At 33.0% G+C, this 18,590-nt stretch overlaps 1 protein-coding gene and 1 long non-coding RNA gene across 4 annotated transcripts in view; both read right to left on the bottom strand.

The window, feature by feature from the left end:
* LOC127709491 (uncharacterized) overlaps window positions 1-18,590 on the bottom strand; it is a 194,807-nt gene that overhangs the window by 111,296 nt on the left and 64,921 nt on the right. The gene's annotated exons all lie outside the window — the stretch shown is intronic.
* LOC127709469 (protein NDNF-like) overlaps window positions 11,162-18,590 on the bottom strand; it is a 76,959-nt gene continuing 69,530 nt past the window's right edge. For all 3 annotated transcript variants that reach the window (XM_052215056.1, XM_052215054.1, XM_052215055.1), the window contains exon 5: window positions 11,162-17,095. In XM_052215056.1, the coding sequence (XP_052071016.1) occupies window positions 15,741-17,095 (1,355 nt within the window). In that variant the 3' untranslated portion in view covers window positions 11,162-15,740. The remainder of the gene's footprint in view (window positions 17,096-18,590) is intronic.

The raw sequence follows: 18,590 nt of genomic DNA, 5'->3' as shown, positions 1-18,590 counted from the left end.
AATCGACAATCTCTAATCTGAATAGCATATATAAACGAAAAAAACTTGCAGTTCAAAATTACAACGCCATTTTAAACAGTAGGACTGATAAGTGAAGCACATACTTTTATAGACATCATTAGAAATGCCACTAATATAATAAGCTATGTTAAAACTTGACCTTTAGCTCTGTTTGCTGACCTAGCAATTTGTTTTGGCAGTAATGCTAAAGTAAAGAAATTCATACAAATCAAGGTAAGGATATTCACTGTTAGTTACTGTAGCAATTTTCATATCTCCACACATAAAAGTCAGGACTTTATCGTTCAAAAGTGGTCAGTCTGAAATTCACAACATTACTCTTACATGTATCAATATGCATGTTATTGTCAGTACAGTGAAGTACATCAATGAAATAACTCATCTAAATGGGTTTGAAGCTCATTATCGGTGTTTGATGACAGTGCAATGTCATCTGCATATAACAAAATACAAATTCTCCCCATTGTTTACGCCAATATCAAATAATGTTAAGTTGAAATTCATTACTTTTTTTAAATGGTTGATAACAGAAGGAAAAGTGGACAACCCTGTTTACCGAAAATCAGTCTGTGTTAAAAAGTATTAACTCTACTCAAACACCATATCCAGTTTAAAAGTGACTTAGTAGTTATACACATCTTCCTTTCTTTACTCAATAAAAATGTTCTTTTATTGTATCATAAAAAAATGAAACAAGATAATTTACTTTTGATTAATAAATGCGCAATAGGTTGATTTTAAAAAATCACATCGGGCGCACAAAATTTGAAAATTATATAATGTATACAAAATATAATAAAATTCTGGATTACTCCAAACATCAGTTGAAATCGTATTGACGCCTAAGACTTTACCTCTTTTGGTATTGTTTATTAGATCAACAACCTGTTTAACTGAAATTCTTTCTGTTAAAATGAAGTAAGTTTTTTGTCAAAGCGTCTTAGCTACGATCGACTTGGCTACTCGTGTTCATAGTTACCTGATTACCTGCTTAATTTAGCGGACCGGCAATATCCGGTTTTCATTTCGATAAAACACCATCACCATTTGTATATGCTTTACTATTTGCGTCTACATCTTCCATAGAGATTAAGATTTTGCGTTCAGATGCAATTCATATCTCACCTATCTTTTTTCCCAAAACGTATGTTTGGTCGGGTATAGATCTCGCATTACACCAAGTCATATAAAGGCTTGATTTATGATCAAGTCAAAAAAAACTTCCAAGTCTTGAAAACAAATGGAGTTTTTCATTGCATGTAATACAATAATATACAGCAGATTGACATTGGATAAAACGCAAGTAAAGTCATTGTGTGAACCAACTATACCATTTAGGTCAAACATTGTTACTTGTTAACAAATCAATAAATGCAATACAGTTACTATTAAGTTTTAAAATCTATAACACTTCTTTTATTTACATCAACTACTCCAGGTATATAATGATATTCATCAACACATCAACTATTAAAGTCTCCACAAATATAAAATAAACCCTCATTTTGGAATAAATAAACCTGTGATAGTAATGTGTCGAACAAAAGGACATATACAAATACTTATAGATTCCGGACAGGGATTTGAATTAAGGCGACAGTAGTTTACCGATTTTCAAATACAGACAAAAGTGACTGACTTAGACTATAAATATAAAAAAGAATGAATTACTGAATGATGAACTGGGCGCCTCTCCTTGTCGTCCTCTTCTTATTTTCATATGAATCAGAGTTCCTTCAGACACCAGATTATATAATTTCACGTTCAGATATATTGATGATGTTCTTTCCATTAACAATCTAAACTTTTCTGATTGGCTTCCATTAATATATCCTCCAGAACTAGAAATTAAAGAAACAACAGACACGGCTTTCTCTGTCTCATTTTTAGACTTATACTTCGAATTTGACATAAGCTGTCATCTCCGTACCATAATCTAAAACAAACGAGACGATTTTCAATTTTGAAATTATAAATTTACCCCACCTTAACAGCAATATACCAACTTCACTTGCATATGGGATATACATTTGCCAACTCATTCGGTATTCAATAATTTGCAGTTTCTACTCAGAATTTATAAAAAATCACCAGTGTCTGAGCAGAAAGTTGATGAGACAGTGTTATGTCAAAGAACGTCTCTAAAAAAATTGATCGGAAGAAACCAAGACCGTGTTGATAAATATTCCGTATCAACTTCACAAATAATACATGATGGTCTTGAAGTATAGATTCTAGGTACTGACGTTGTTTATCATCTTGATTACGTGTTATGGTGTTCTTTTCATTTGTCCTTGTACATTTTTGACCTTTACTGTTTAGTCAATTTTTGGTAATATACTTTTGGCGTGGCTCGGTACTTATACATCCCGCCATTGTGTTATTGTGCTATGGTCAATTTTGTATTCTTGTCTTTCATTTTTGCTTATGCACTTTGTCTATAGAGTGTCTTTATGTCATTTGTTTTTTCTTTGTTGAAATAGTTATTTGTTTTTATAGTGATTAAGATTATATTACAATGTTGACGGCTGTTACCAAATTTTTTACATTTTTGCCTACTATGTCTGTTTGTTTTGCTTATGCATCGTTTTCAATATAATGTAATTCTATGCGATTGTCGTACAAGTGAATGGTTTGGCTGGCTGTGAGGCCGGGTTTAATCCACCATTTTCTACATTGGGAAATGCCTGTGCCAAGTCAAGAACATGACAGTTGTTTTCCATTCGTTTGGTGTGTTTGGGCTTTTGTTTTTGCCATTTTATAGAGGACTTTCCGTTTTGAATTTCCGTTGGAGTTAATTTTGTTTGTTATTTTACTTTTTACATATACATAATAATAACATAAGTTTGTTGAGAATCTAAACATTAAATTAAAGTGACCTATTTTGCTTAGTAATTATACTTGCCTCTTGTTGTTATTTGTGATTGAAATATACAATAACAGTCGTAAAACTTTCAAAGAGATGACTTCAACTTCGCCTAAAGGAGCCTTGGTTCAATAACGCGTTTGTAAAAACTCACCAAAGGCTATAGTTTCGTTCGTCAGACGTGCGTTTCTTATGCTTAACACTCACAAGTGACGCGCGATTCATCACAATAGAAAGGCCAAATCAAATACGATATTGACACTGTGAGCATTAATCCATCAATTTCAAAATTCTGATTTATTCCGTTGAAGATTATGCCAGGCAGTTGACTAAACACGATACAGGAGATGTAGATACGCTTTTCGAATGGGTTAAGATGTGACGTCATTGATACAAATAAGAATTTAAAAACTGAAAGAACTTGTCTTTTTTGTATACGAATGACCAACTTAGATACAAATATCTTGTTTCTAAAGGAATAACCTCTGATTCAAGCAAAAGCATTCCCTGACATCTTCAAGATGCTTCATTTTTCTTGATGGACATTTGAAGGACGTGTTTTTAAAGAAACAATCTCCATACCTATTGGAACCAACTTTGCTCCTCTTCCTGTCGGCTTGTTCGTCTAGTCAAATGAGGCGGATGTCATACAGGAACTTAGGAAAACTGAAAAGAAGCCGCATTATCTGTTTAACGGATATCACAGGTGCAGTAAAGTTTTCATAATATCTTAAATCGCTAGTAATTGACAATGCGGGTCGGTTATGAATAAAACATCACGACAAAAGAGATGATTTTATCATCCTGATTGTGAAGTTTCCATTTTTATGTGCTAGTAGCAATAATCCAGTAGCGCCTTAATATGGTATATATATATAAACAAGTCTAAATTGAAAACAACGTTCAAACCTATGATTGCGTTGGATAAAAACCGCAACTTTTTAACGTGTGCATGCAAAACAAATTTCTTGGTAGAGGGGTCTAAATGCAGCACAAACAACGTTTTCCAAAAGACCAAATGAGTGAAAAAGTATATTTTAACAAAACGCATTTGATATATATATATCTTCAGTCGATACTATGTTCCAGAGCTTGCGTTTCCTATCGTGATTTCATTAATAGAGGGTCGCTGCTTACAAGCAAGGAAGCTATTAAACCAAATGTTCAAAGTGTTAAAATTGAGGTGATCATTCGAAAATTCTACAGACGCCATCACGAGTTGGTTGGCCGTTATGGAATACCTGTTTCACTGATGACGACGGATATGTACCAATTGTTGTAACAATAATCCCGTTCACTTTTCTGTGAATGTGACATCACCTAATAAGACTTATCGACAAATCTTTATTTCCATGAGCAAGATGACAGATGCGACAGTTGGAGCAGAATCCGCTCACCCTTCCGGATCACCTACTTACAAAACCGGTTTTTGGTGTGGATCGTAATGCTCAGTCTTTAGTTGTTTATGTTAAGTTTTTATACTGTTGTTTAACGTTTGTTGTCGATACTTAGAAATGGAAAGATCGCATTAGGAAAACTGTTATCATCTCTGTTGTCGAAACTTTTAGTTCTCATTTTCAATTTCTAAGTTGAGAATGAGGAAATACAAGTTTAAATAGTAGAGAAGTAAAAATTTTTTTATACTTTTGCACGAGGAAAGAGACTAAGATTGTATGTACTCCAACAAATCAGGAATTTTTAGTATCCATACTTGATTCACATCCCCCCTAGAGTACAATGTAGGTTGTTTCACAATAACTCTTCAGTTTTTGATAAGATATATGTTAATAATTTGGAAAGAAGTTTTTGACGGAGCAATCAATTATAAAACGTTATTTGTAAGGACACTTGTGCCATTTGAATATCAAGAAATGTGCTGATGCCATTTGAATATCAAGAACAGGACTGTGATGATGCCATTTGAATATCAAGAACAGGACTGTGATGATGCCATTGAATATCAAGAACAGAACTGTGATGATGCCATTTGAATATTAAGTATTGTGATGATGCCATTTGAATATCAAGTACTGTGATGATGCCATTTGAATATCAAGTAATGTGAAGGAAGATCCAGTTCTTCATCTTCCAAAAAGAACATAAAACAGACCTATTATTGTTCAGGATTCCCTCTTTGGTTAGTATCGAGGGAGTATTTGTTGGGTTTCCAGGTAAATTATAATACTAAATCCCTTCATCAAGCAGTTTAAGTAATGTGCTTTACAAACGAAAACGATCTGCGGTTGTTGCCATTGAGGTAGAATTAGTGCTTAGCAACATTCGGGTCTTTGAAGCTAGGTGTAGCGAGAGTGTGCACAGGCCCGTAAAGTTTTTAAATTTTTATTTGTGTCAACGACCTCACATCCTTAATCCTTTCGGAAATAGTATCTGCGTCTTCTTTTTCATGTTTAGCCAATTGTCTGGCATAATTCCTCGATTGCATTCATTAGTATTGTAAACTTGTGGTTCCATTTCATGGATTTAGGATCACGGTATTGTGGCTCTTCGATTCACACATTTCGCAGAGAATTATTGTTATAAATGTTCAAGTCAACAGTAGTACCGTCGTCAGCCGGATCATATATTAACGGGAAACTAACTGAGGTTCAAACTTTAAGTGGTCAATATAGAGATCCTTCAACTTATGTATATAGTTGATAAATTTAGTCTCAATATATGTTATATAGGTATAAGAGAAGAAATACTGATGTTTATAGCAGGGAGGTATCTTCGATTGGACTAATCATTGTTTTAATTGATAGCATAAAGACCAAATATACAAAAAATTAAACTCACCAAAGATACCAGGTTAATAATATTGTATGTCAGACAGGTGTTTCGTCTACAAAAGACGCATCAGTGACGCTCGAATGAAAAAAAATTAAAAGTCCAAATAAATTACGAAGTTGAATAACGTTGAGGACACAAAATTCCGAAAGGTTTTGCCAACTACAGTATAAACAACCTAAGGCTTATTGGAATTTTACTATGCAGTTATTCTTCCACAGTGTTGGTAATGTTTCGATCGGTTTTGCATTCGTCATTCATCTAAGCACCGTACTGGTTTCTATGATAAAATATCTAGTAATTTTGTTGACCTGAGCACTAGATAGCACAAACGCGTGGACTTATGCCATTGATTTTGAGGAACAAAACCGAGATATGCATAATCAGAGACAAATATCTCTAGAAAAGGAATACTTGAATGAAAAATTTGTAATTCGCAATTCATAAAGAATCATTGTATGAAGGGAAGAACCATTTCGTTGAACAAAGGAGTTGGGTCAAGTTTATCGAGCAATACTTTATATAGCATTGGTATCTCTTGGGTGCCTTTATCTATTGATAATACAAAGCCTGAATACCATCTCCAATTATAACCATGTGTTTTAGGAAAGTTTTCTTGTCTTTCAGCTTTTTGTTATGCCAAAATTGAATGATATGTGATTATTCTGTACCTATATTTTCTAACAGCATGGCAAAACGAAAGCTGCTATGGATTGAATTAATAGTCAGTTACTGTAGGACCCATTTATATATATATATAGGATTCGCCCAGTCTGACTAACGCCAGTTACTACCATCCACATGCGCTCCTTAGGTCTTTTACACATGCGTTTTATTCTTATTATTTTTATTAATTTGTGCATATAAAATGAAGGCAACACTATTTAAGCGGTGTAACAAAAACTTGAAAAATAAAAAGAAAACAAGATGTGGCATGATTGCCAACGAGACAACTATTGTAAGACCGATATATAAATATACATTTATCAAAGATAACTTTGGAGTTTAACTGTTTAGTATGTAATTTCTTTGTTTTTCCTTTTCCTCCAATTCTTCTCTTTTGACCTTTAAAACTTTTTCACTGGCCTGGTCAGTAGCCTATGAGATGTGATTGACGGCACTATTTTCTATTTCTTGGTTGATAATTCAATGTGGATTCAACTTATTGAACCTCAACTTCGTAAACGTCAAACAGTATTTAATTCTCATTGTCAATGTCTTGCAATAACGAGACGATATCATCCATCGGAGCTTAACTATCGTCTAAGGATTGTAATGCAGAATAATCAGAACTTTCATAAGAAACTGTAATACAAGTTCAGCTTGGAAAGTAATGGGGGAAATTATTCAGCTGGTTCCGCTAGTAAACCTTGTGAAGTGTCTAGTCCACTCTTAACAGTTTCAACTGATTCATGTATTTCTTAGTTTGGGACTATAGAAGGATGACCGTACATGTCTGATAGCAAGTATGCAGAATCCGAAACATCACATGGATTCAGTGGCCAAATATTGGTGGCCCTAAAACTACATTATATATTATCCGGTGTGATTCTACGAACCATGCATGGTAGAAAAATTAGCCCAAAGTAATATTTTCCATAGAATTCTACATGAGATGTTTGCGTTTTGGACATCCTGAAACGATCTTCGGTGGTAACTAAGATTTTTTCTGCAAACAGTATTTTCTATTTCCAAAGGAATGGCTGGTTTCTTTCCTGATTTGCTTCTGGGCTTTATTATACCATTTACCTGGTCCATAATGTTAGTTTTTTGTGCAGGATAGATTTTACAAGCTGAAGAAAAGCTCATGTTTTGTTGAATTTTGATGAATATCTATGGTATTTTTTTTTTTTTAATTTTCTTAGCGTTTTGCCATTCAAAAGGAAGACAAAAATCCTTCCTCCCGGGTATTGACCTACACTCATTCAAAGTACTATAATGGAAGTCATACTATCGTAAAGGTAAATACACAATACATGGTCACTGTGAAAAGGGCGAGCTTTTTCGTATTTTTAACGAGTCCAAATAAGTTATATATTTTCCGACAAAAAACATGAACTGTTTTATGCTGCAATGGTAAAAATAGTTTGTTCACTATAAAAACAAACTCTATATTTCAATAAGTTTGATTCCAATCGTTATCTTTCCGTCAAAGTGTTTGGTTTTAGGTGACGTTATTGGACGTCATCTGTGCGTTTGTTGGGGATAAAATCTACATCAGTACGTTGAGCTAAGGGATGAATATTCTAATGGGGATAACTTCCTTATGAATGCTTCGATAACTGTTTTTAAATGATAAAATTAATTGCCTTTATTTATATGCTCAAATTCATACGAACAAAAAAAGCATAGGCATACTCAGGTCATCTTAGTCAGAACGTAGTGACGATTGTGGATGGAAGGCACTGGCATAAATAAAGGCAACAGTAGTATACCGCTGTTCAAAAGTCATAAATCGATTGAGAGAAAACAAATCCGGGTTACAAACTAAAACCGAGGGAAACACGTCAACTATAAGGGGAAAACAAAGGAATAACAGAAACATTGACGTGCAATAAAAACAAACGCCAACATACATAGAAACGAACTATTTGATAACAACTGCCATATTCCTGACTTGGTAAAGGACATTTTGAGAGAAAAATGGTGGGTTGAACCTGGTTTTATGGCTAGCCAAACCTCCCGCTTATATGGCAATGTTTAAAAATATCGCTAAAATGACAACACTACGTGACTGAAATACAGCACAAACACACGCAAAAAAACTCATCACAAAGAAACGCACAAATAAATAATATAATAGTCGATACATGTAAACCGCAGAATAACAACGAACATCTTCCATTAACGACAGACAGCACAGGACATCACAAACAGTGACGTATTTTTGTAACGAATATATAAGCTTGAAATTCATACAATAATTTTCACAATACTAGTCCAAACAGTTATCATGATAATGACGGTATTGAAAGGCTATAAGTCAGACTTTGGGGAAGCTATATATATATATAGAGTCTTATAGTAATTCAAAGAAAAAGGCTTTCGATATACAATGCTGACTGATAATAGAGGCACAGAATAATCACAAATCAATCTAAGTCGGGATAACAACCCAAAAGCTGAAAGACAAGAAAACTTTCCTTAAACACATAAGCATAAATGAAGATGATATTCAGGCTTTGTATCATCAAAAGATAATACTAGATAGTGTTTTACCCGAAAAACAACCCACCTCTTTCTTGAGCGAAATAGTTGTTCCCTTCATACAATGATTTCTTTAGATTGAAGAAAAACGAATTGCATGCAAGTATTCCTTTTCTATTATTACAAATCGTTTTAAAGATTATTATTGAGTCGGCGGTCGAACTTCCTCAAAGTACATGAAGTCAAGATATTTGTCTTTTATAAAGAATTCTCGGTGTTTCCCTCAAAATGGTGTAAGTCAATGCGTTTGTGCTATCTGGTGCAAACTGTGAAATTTCCTGCACTTTTGGTATAATTATTGGCTTGTCTGAGAAATATTCTGATCTAGTTTTCGGCTGTAAATATTCCAGTCATCCATTATATTATATAGGTTTATTTTGACTGGAGTTGTCACTCATTTTTATAAGAGTTTAGATTAGTTTATATATATTTCACATTCTTCCCCTAACTTACGATGAGCACTGTTGATGTAGCCTTTAACGTCCCTTCAACACAATATTGTATTGAGATATTCAAAATATTTGAAGACTTTGTAGACGTCTGGTATCTCTATTGCATATTCTGCAATCTGTCCCAGTCTTTTGGTATAGAAAGAGTAACTTGAAGTAAAACATCTGGATGTTAAAATAAGATGGATGACCTTTTTCTCTTGCATATAAGTTATATTCACAATGACTGATTTGTATTATTTAATAAGTTTATGAACAAATTGTTCAGAAGGATTCAACACATTTATTAACGTAACAAATTAAGGGGACTATAGATTACCGATGATCAAATCTCGTAAATCGATTAGGCAGAGATAAATCAAGGAAACACACAGAAATTGTCACAAATACCATTTGAACATACTACTGTTTGGCCTCTCCTACTCTTATCATTATTTGTTATTATGTTAATGACTAGTTTATGAAAATTGGAAACCTAAATCATAAATGAAGACAGAGGCAAACAGTTTCTAAATAATTTTAAAACCTGTTATCGGGTCCAACTTAAACTACTTTTTCACAGGTACCTAACTAAAATGATTGCAATATAACTTTATTTACACCAAGATGTCGTTAAATGCAATTTTATACGTTGCATTTATGAGGGTAGGAATGCCCTCTACCGTCAGGCGTCAAAAGCTCATTTCGGCTACCGTTAGCGTCAAGTTGATTAAAATTTTACCGTGATTCGTCAAAATATCCTTATCGTGATTCGTCAGAGGTCTCAAATAACTATCGTTACCGTTATTTGTTGAAAAAAATTAACGTGATTCGTCAAAATCAGTCGATTTTTTTTATCGTCTAAAAGAAAGTGTACATTTTATCGTCATGCACAAAAATTACCGTTAACGTCATTTGGCAAGATTTTTTACCGTTATTCGTCATAAAGGGACCCCCATTACGTCCCTCATTTATCAAGCTTTTCAATAACATATGATCAAATCGCTGAAAGACCCCCTTCTAAATTATTGAAAACGATCATTCTGCATTGACATTGATATCTTGGTGTAAATTACATACACCCATTCGGGCTAAAGCCCTCAAGGTGTATCTAATATTAACAGAGAATATTTCGTAGTTAAACAACTCTTCATGAATTAAATGAAATGAAGGGTAATCTTTTATCTTACCCAGTGAGGGTGGTCTTTTATGTTAACCAGTGATCATGTTTATTTCAACGCAGTTACAATAACTTCTTTTCTTTTTGACAACTCATACTCCTAATCTTTATCCTTTATATTGGGTACTGTCTTTCGGTTTGTCTCGGGTATGGGAGTATGGTCACCTGGACTTTTTCCAACCAGAAGTAAATCTTACTCCGAAGTGATGTCCATTTAGCTGTCCATGATGTATAGTTAAATCCGTTATCTTGCATATGGATAGTGTGATGCCCAATTCACGTTAAAGAACACTTGCAACAACTCTTTGAGGGGTCCATAGTTATAATTTCCCATCCAACATATTCCAGGGACAGTTCAAAATTCCAACTGTTCATTCCGGTTGACGCCCTCTGGTATCTTTCGTCCCTCTTTTGCAAAATCTACTTATCTGATTTGTTTATTTTCTCATTTCTTGAATATGCCAAAAAAAAGCAGTTGTTACAACTTGATGTAAAGTAAACAACACAACCCTACCGAACACCGGGTGTGATCTCGGTTGCTCCGGAAGGGTAGGCAGATCTTGCTCGACATGGTGTACGAGAATATGTTTAATGTGTGAATTTCAACCATTACCATTTATGAGTCTTTTGTTTGATTTTTTTTTGTTTGTTTTAAGAAAACAGTAAATCATATTGTATTTCATATTTTATTACCAATGATCAATGCTTTTTAATCTCAATACTGAAATAAATAAAGTTTAATACATAACAACATATCAAAATATATAACAGGATGGTAGCCTCAAAATTTTTACAAAAGTCATATTTGATATTTAAGCTCAACATTTAATAATAAATACATCTTTGGATAAGATAATGAAAACAATGCTGAAACATTTACATAATGCCATGATTCAACAAGACCAAATTCTGTTCATTGCTTTGTTTTTTGTTAAATCTATGCCATTGGCATAATCTTAACATAGTAAGTTTTGACAGAGAGTCAATGATATATATGATCAGATGAAAACAATAAAACAATAATTGGTTTGTCATGGTATTTCATAATAGCTTATACAAACAAAGCAAATACAATGTATCTAATAACGTCTTCGTTTTTTCTAAGTGCGTTATCTCAAACTGACTAGTAATTATAAATGCTATAATTTTAAAACTTTTTTCAGGAATATAAGAAGCAACCTATCTCAATGTCATTGCATTTGAAGGTAGATTCAGATACTTTGCAGTTCATGTGGGGGAAAAAACAAATTGGAAGAAATTAGAACAAGCTTAAAGTAAACCATTTTAGTAGAGTGATCTATTACATAAAATTAGAATTATATTATTTCGTCTCAGACAAAAAAAAAACAAAAACATTACTCTTCTCATCATCATTTACTATCAACCGATTTTACAGTAAGCTTTTACAGAATATTTTCCCGATTAATACAATGTCAACCTTCTAACACATGTGCCTCGGAATACTTTTTGATAACTAATAACTGTTCGAAATACAGAAAATGATAATACTGTCCTTTCTAATCATTGAGAAGGTTGAGAGCCGTTTGCGAAAATGACTTGACTAAATCTATAAATCAAAATCCATATAATCATTCATATATTCCTGTTTACAAAATAGTTTTTGGAAGATGAAAGAAAAAGAACACACACTTGTTTGAAAATTATCTGCAAATCATCAAAAGAATATAGCAGCTTATTTATTGACAGACATCAATGGCGTGAAAAAAGTTATTTTTGTCTTAAATCATAGATTTAGACTTTCAAAATGTCGAAGTTACATAAGAAGATAGTAAAGATGAAACCATATCTTATCCGATAATCAAAGCTACTGAGGGAATTCAAGTTTAGATCAAAGTTACATTATCATCCTTGATGACCCCCTACAAAGATATAAAGTAAGTAAAAATTAACTTTAAAGGAGTTGTATGAAATATATGGTCACTGAACAATATTGAAATAAGAAACATTTCAAAATGCATTTTAAAATTTAAAAAATGCATTTAGATTATGCGATACTGTCAGTGACTTGCAATATAAGATTTATAATAATAATTTAACAAATAATTTAAAATTTTTCAAAAAGCATCGACAAGAGAACAAAGCATTCCATCATTCTATAGTACTAGGCACGGAGGCATTCTCACGTGACTGTAGATAGTTATTATTAAAATGTTCAGCTCACTTGACCATGGACTTTAAAATAGGTAAACTTGATTTGTTCGAAAAAAAATTAATAATAATTCGCTAACAAAAGATGCAGTCATGCAACGGGCAAATGAGTAAGCAAGAAATTGTGTTAAAATAGTATCCTGACCGGGTTAAGTTGTGTTGTAGTAGTAAAAGTGAGGAATTTAATAAATGTATACATCAAATAACTTTTAGTAAAATGGAAATTTTAAATTATAACTGAAATTGAACACAAGTATATTATGGTCGTAAACTATATTTCAATTTAAGTTTGCTACCAGCGGGAAGAAGACACCGTTACAAATTTCAAACAAAATATGCCCTAACAAGTAAATATCAATAATAGCTTCCCCGACTAATTATTACATAAATTTACGAGTCTGTTTTGCAAAAGTTCGCTGAAGGTCGACCACCGTAAGTTATTAGCTGTCTTTTCACATGATTAATTCAAGAAAAGAAACTATACCTATCGGAAATCGTAACTGTAAGAATCATCAAAATTAATCATGACCAATTTTCATCTTATATAAAAGATGAATATATTATTGGGGCTAATAAATAGTCTTGTTATGAATGACTCATACATATTGACCATTACTCTTTAGTGGACATAGTAATTCATTAGACGGCTTACAGACATTTATGAATAATCGATGCAAGGAAGACTAAATTGGAGTCTTTCATATAAATAACACTTACATTACTACAAGATAAAGATCGGAAATGAGACATGTCCATTAGTTTTCGTCATAATAATACCACGGGATTGGAAGTTCCAAGGTTTTGTTGCAACACCTTGTATTATTTATATCGAATATAGTGGGTTCGAAGTAAGTCTTCCTAATGCTTTAAATGCTCATTACATCACCAAACTGTTGCATCGCAATACAGGAAGGGCTCATGGTGTTATAAATATACAGCCGCCTACATTTTTCCAATAACGAAAAATAACTTTCCGAAAGCTATAAAAAACTGATGAGGACATTCGAATCTGTCGCAAAAGGAAAGGAGGGGATTGGTATAAAAGGAATTTTTAAAGTCGACCTTAAGGCGGAACCATTGTTTCATCTATAAGGAAATCTTGCATTGTAATTGATAACGAAATTTTTTAAGGCATGTACAAGAAAAAAATGTTAGTTTCGCTTAGTTAAATATAATGAAAATAAAGTAATTGGGCCAATAAAAAGGATTTTTGCCCCTGATTGAAGAAACAGGGTGGAAAATAAATTACGAAATAAATTGCACAATCTGATATTTAATTCAACAATAAAATCATTTATTTACACTGGACCCTTTGAATTTAATGATATAAAATGACGCATATGAAATCTTTTTTCTTTAATGAATGGCAGTTCACAATCGTCATTTTGTAGCTTGAAAACTATGACCACGCACAGCCGATGAACATTTTTGACATAAGTTTCATCAGTGTGAGTGCTATTCAAATAAATAACTAGTTTGAAAATGACGCAGACATCAATCCAAAAATCATGTGCTTTTTACATTTTCATTAAAAATGTACACTTACTATATCAATATGAATAAATCATGAATGAAAATGCATGAAAGACTTAAAATCTTGAATAAACTTTTTTGAACACAAACACTTTAATATGAACATTAACATTCAACTTTGATAGACAACAAAACATGAAAGACATATACATAGAAAACACTGGTGCAGAAAATTCGTTTTTTTTTTCCCTTCGTTTGAGGTTTATATAACGTTCTTAGTATTTACGTTTCAACAGTTTTCTCTGAAATTATCAGCTTCGCTTTCACTATTTTTTCTTTCTTAATTATTGCAAAAGTTAAAAGCGAGGATTCTGTTCTTAAAATATACAAAATGTCTATACTTTCTTAAACATAGACAGCCCTTTACCGAGAGCGACAGTGAAAATAACGCTCTGCTTCAAATAATATTTGTTGATTGATATTCGGTTGATTGATATTCGGTTGATTGACTGATATCATATTACATGTCTTAGACCGAATGATATAGCAGATATATTTTCATTGGAACAGGATTTAAGGTAAAATTGGGTGCAAAGAGTGTAACTCATTAAAACAAAACAAATTTTCTGCACCAACATTTTTGAATTAGACATTTGCATACAATACAAAACAAGACATATAATTGCAAATTATTTTTTTGACTAATCACACATATTCGGAATGACATTTGAAGTGTTCAACAAAGGCAGTCCGGGCTATCACAAAAGACGCCCCAGAAATCACAGACAAACATTTCGAGTTCTCGTTCTTGTACTTAAACAATAGTCTATAGTCCCAAGTGTCAATCGAGGATGCGGTTTGGAGCTGTTTTATCAATAACATATAAAATGTACCGTATTGAAAAAAACCTAACGCAAACGATCGGCTATTACAAACTTAACTTAAAAAAAATACAAGAAATGTCATTTGAATAAAAATCAGGCATTACAGCTGTACAGGTTGTATCATTAAGTGGTAGAGGTGAACAGGAAGTTGTTTCGTATAATATCAATACATGTCTGTGGTTAGCTTAACATCTAGGAAGCGAACAAGCTCAACAATTTATAATACTAAAATTGAGGAGAAAACTTTACGTAAAAGGACCATTGCTTATGACAACCTATGAAAATGGAGGGTTATGAGTTTTCGTCGAATTTAGCCCTTTTACCACCCATTTTATGACAATAAAACATGTTTCAAACGTGTATACATCGTTCCACCCTTAGAAAACGACAAACTTTGAATTGTGTCGAACTATTATTATATCCAGCTAAATGAAAGTTGTAATCTACTTCTTACTACTTCTTACTAACGGTGTCTTTTAAAAATATGCTTTACTATGTTACACGTTCAAATGTCTCATTGAAAGGCATCCTCCTTTAAAAAATGGATTGACACTTGGGATGGCACAAATACCTCCATAGGCTAATAAACGCACGTTTGATACCGATTGGGTGCAGACGACATGTGCATCTGGACTAATCTTCATCAGGTGCGAGTTTTAGAACTTAGAGAAGCTCCCAGGAAACTTTTCCTCCGGAGAACCGGATATTACCTATGTACAATTATTTCATAAATGTTGTTTTGTTGCTGTTTGTAAACTGTTATACAGTAATGAATATCCTTTACCGAGTTGTATAACAACATCGAATTGGTAGAGAGTGTTACTTTTTAAGTTTCTGATTTGATGGTTTAGCACCATGTTAGGTTTTTGATGTCTAACTATCATACATTTCACTTTTTTACTATCTACAACAGGAGATTGACTCTTATTACTACACTGATTATAATTCCGCCGCCGTTTCCGTCGGGCTAAAATTTCCTTTTGATATATACAAAATTTCCGTCTTGATTTGGTTACCCGCCAACCTATAGTTAATGAATTACTTGTAGTACTATTGTCCACCAGAAATACTTCAGATTTCCGTGGCAAGATAGGGTACCTTAGTTTTGACTGTTTTTTAGATACCACTAATCGTGCTGTCTTTGGAACATCTCTTTGTCGGCTAACTATATCAATGAAATAAGTATCCGCCTTCAAATCTTTAAGTGTAAACATGGAAGAACGTTTCACTTTTTTCACTAAAACTGACTCACCACGTAATGAACCACGTGTTACTTTTAACGTCACTTTACCAGTACAAGAATGGACGGCAAGAAATAGATCACTGGTATTTTTAAGGTCATATTTAAAATCAAATCTTAATTTTGATTTTTTAAACTCTAACTCTTGAAGTTTTCCATCTCGCAATTTTCGAATTCTGTCCCGTTTCTTCCGCTTTTTTGTCTTTACTTCTAATTTTTTATATGCACTACTCATATTAGTCCGTTTATTAATCGCATACACATTTATGTAATAAGTTTTCCCAGGTCTAGCCTGGGTGTAAATATATTTTGTATTTGTACCTACACAGGTATAGTGAATTTCTCTTGGTTTCACCTTTTTCACTGGCCTTGCTTTACTCTGGAATATTTTTAGCACTTCGTCCTCCCACGCAAAGAAGAATCCTCTACTCTTGGATACTACCGGCAATTTATCTCCGAACATATAAGACATGAGTGAGCAATAGGTATCGGAACTCCTTTTAGCACTCACAGATACACAATACGTTATAATATTCCCATAAGGGGTCTCGTCCTGACTACGGTTCCAAGAAACTGTGAAACTTTTTCGCCGTATGCTATCTGCACGAACTGCGGAATTTCTAGGTAAAGATGGATAAAATGTGCTATCCCTTGCAAACTTTTTTAATCGAAGGAAGAATTTAACATAAGTGTCACTTTCAGTCGGCCTTAAGAACACTGTATAAATTCCAGTTGAATTAACACTTCTTTGAAATGTATGAGCCTCTGAACCCACATACGAATCCAACTGTATCCCTGCTGGATTTGTTGGTTTTATTTGCTCTTCAAACAATGGATCATCTGAAATTGGATAGAATTAGCATATTTATAAACTTCAGTACTAATCAATCATGTTTAATGCACTAAGTTAACCCGAATAATTCAGTCGTTATATTTCGCTGATCTACGATGGCTACATTAATCCTCGCTTGGAAGAAAATCGGACACGGAGAGGGATTGAATTATTCGAGTTAGCACTAAGTATGGTAAGAGTATCTTTCCTATTAATATATCTTTAAAGATGTCTCCTTTTGTTCCCTCGTGTGTGATTTTAGCATTATTACCATTTGTGACAGCATGATGCTTCATTTTGTGTGTTTTTTTTTAGTTTCAATTTTTTACACAAATTGCAAAAAATACCGATCAAATATATGTTGCTGTTAACTTTGCACGCATGGTGCCCTTGACGATCTTTTATTTAATGATTTATTGCTTGAATGTAATTGCATATCTTTTGAAAAGATCGTTTCTTTAGGGTAAATAACATATTTGACATTGAAAAACATCTTAGCAAAACTTAATAAAGATACTGCTGTTTTATAAGCAAGAAACTGTTGAGATTACAGAACGAATGACATTGAATATACCGTAAAATTGTGATTAATTTTTATAATAAAAACAGATAGATATAACTGTTTATGCATAATATTTATCTTTTCTTGCAGTACGAAAGGTTCATTGTTCTTTTACGTTAACGAGATTTCCAAGACCTGTGCTTGATTTTGTACCCAAGTGACCTTTCTTACAGTCTTGGCACAATTCAACATGTCGAAAACTCATTATACTCTATGCGCTAAAACATACATAAAAATAACACAGCGATATAATTCATAGTTCTGTAAAACGTTGTCATTTACATGTCTAAAATTACACTATTGTAATTAGTGGTTTTCAAACTTCAAAGAAAATTATTATTAAAAACACCATCTAAGTGGAATTCCAGAAATAAGAACAATACATAGACCTAACACTACGATAACATAAAAAAATATCTGTATGCATAATGACGGTCTGGAATAAAGCTTGCCATACGCTTTTTCAATTATTGAAAATATATATGTTTTGTCTGCTCATTGTAATTGGTTGCAGAAGTTTTTTTAGGTGACGAACTCTGATGATGCACTGTTGGCATCGCTGCAACATGGATGTCAATGAGGAAACTGAAATTTTAAGTGTAAACGAAGTAGAGTTAACAGGACATTTACAATATATCATCCGGAGACCGCAATATCAAGCACTAAAGCTGATCGCAAGGTATCGGAATCGACCGAGGCGATATCGAATATTATACGTTATATAAATTTATCACTCATTTTAACACCAACAATATTAACGAGAGCTCATCTTTATTAATTTTCCTAACCTCTGAAAATCATATTTAGACATTTATAATGCTGTGCAATGTATTTCGTCTATCGGGTATGCTCCTACTTCAATTAAAAGTATACTGTTTGTAGTGCAATGATGTCATATTTCTGCATGTCAACTTCAATTTTGAATCATGAAATGACACCCA

The sequence above is a fragment of the Mytilus californianus genome, unplaced genomic scaffold (assembly GCF_021869535.1).
Source record: "Mytilus californianus isolate M0D057914Y unplaced genomic scaffold, xbMytCali1.0.p SCAF_7, whole genome shotgun sequence".
NCBI lineage: Eukaryota > Metazoa > Mollusca > Bivalvia > Mytilida > Mytilidae > Mytilus > Mytilus californianus.
This window is presented reverse-complemented; position numbering and strand designations above follow the sequence as displayed.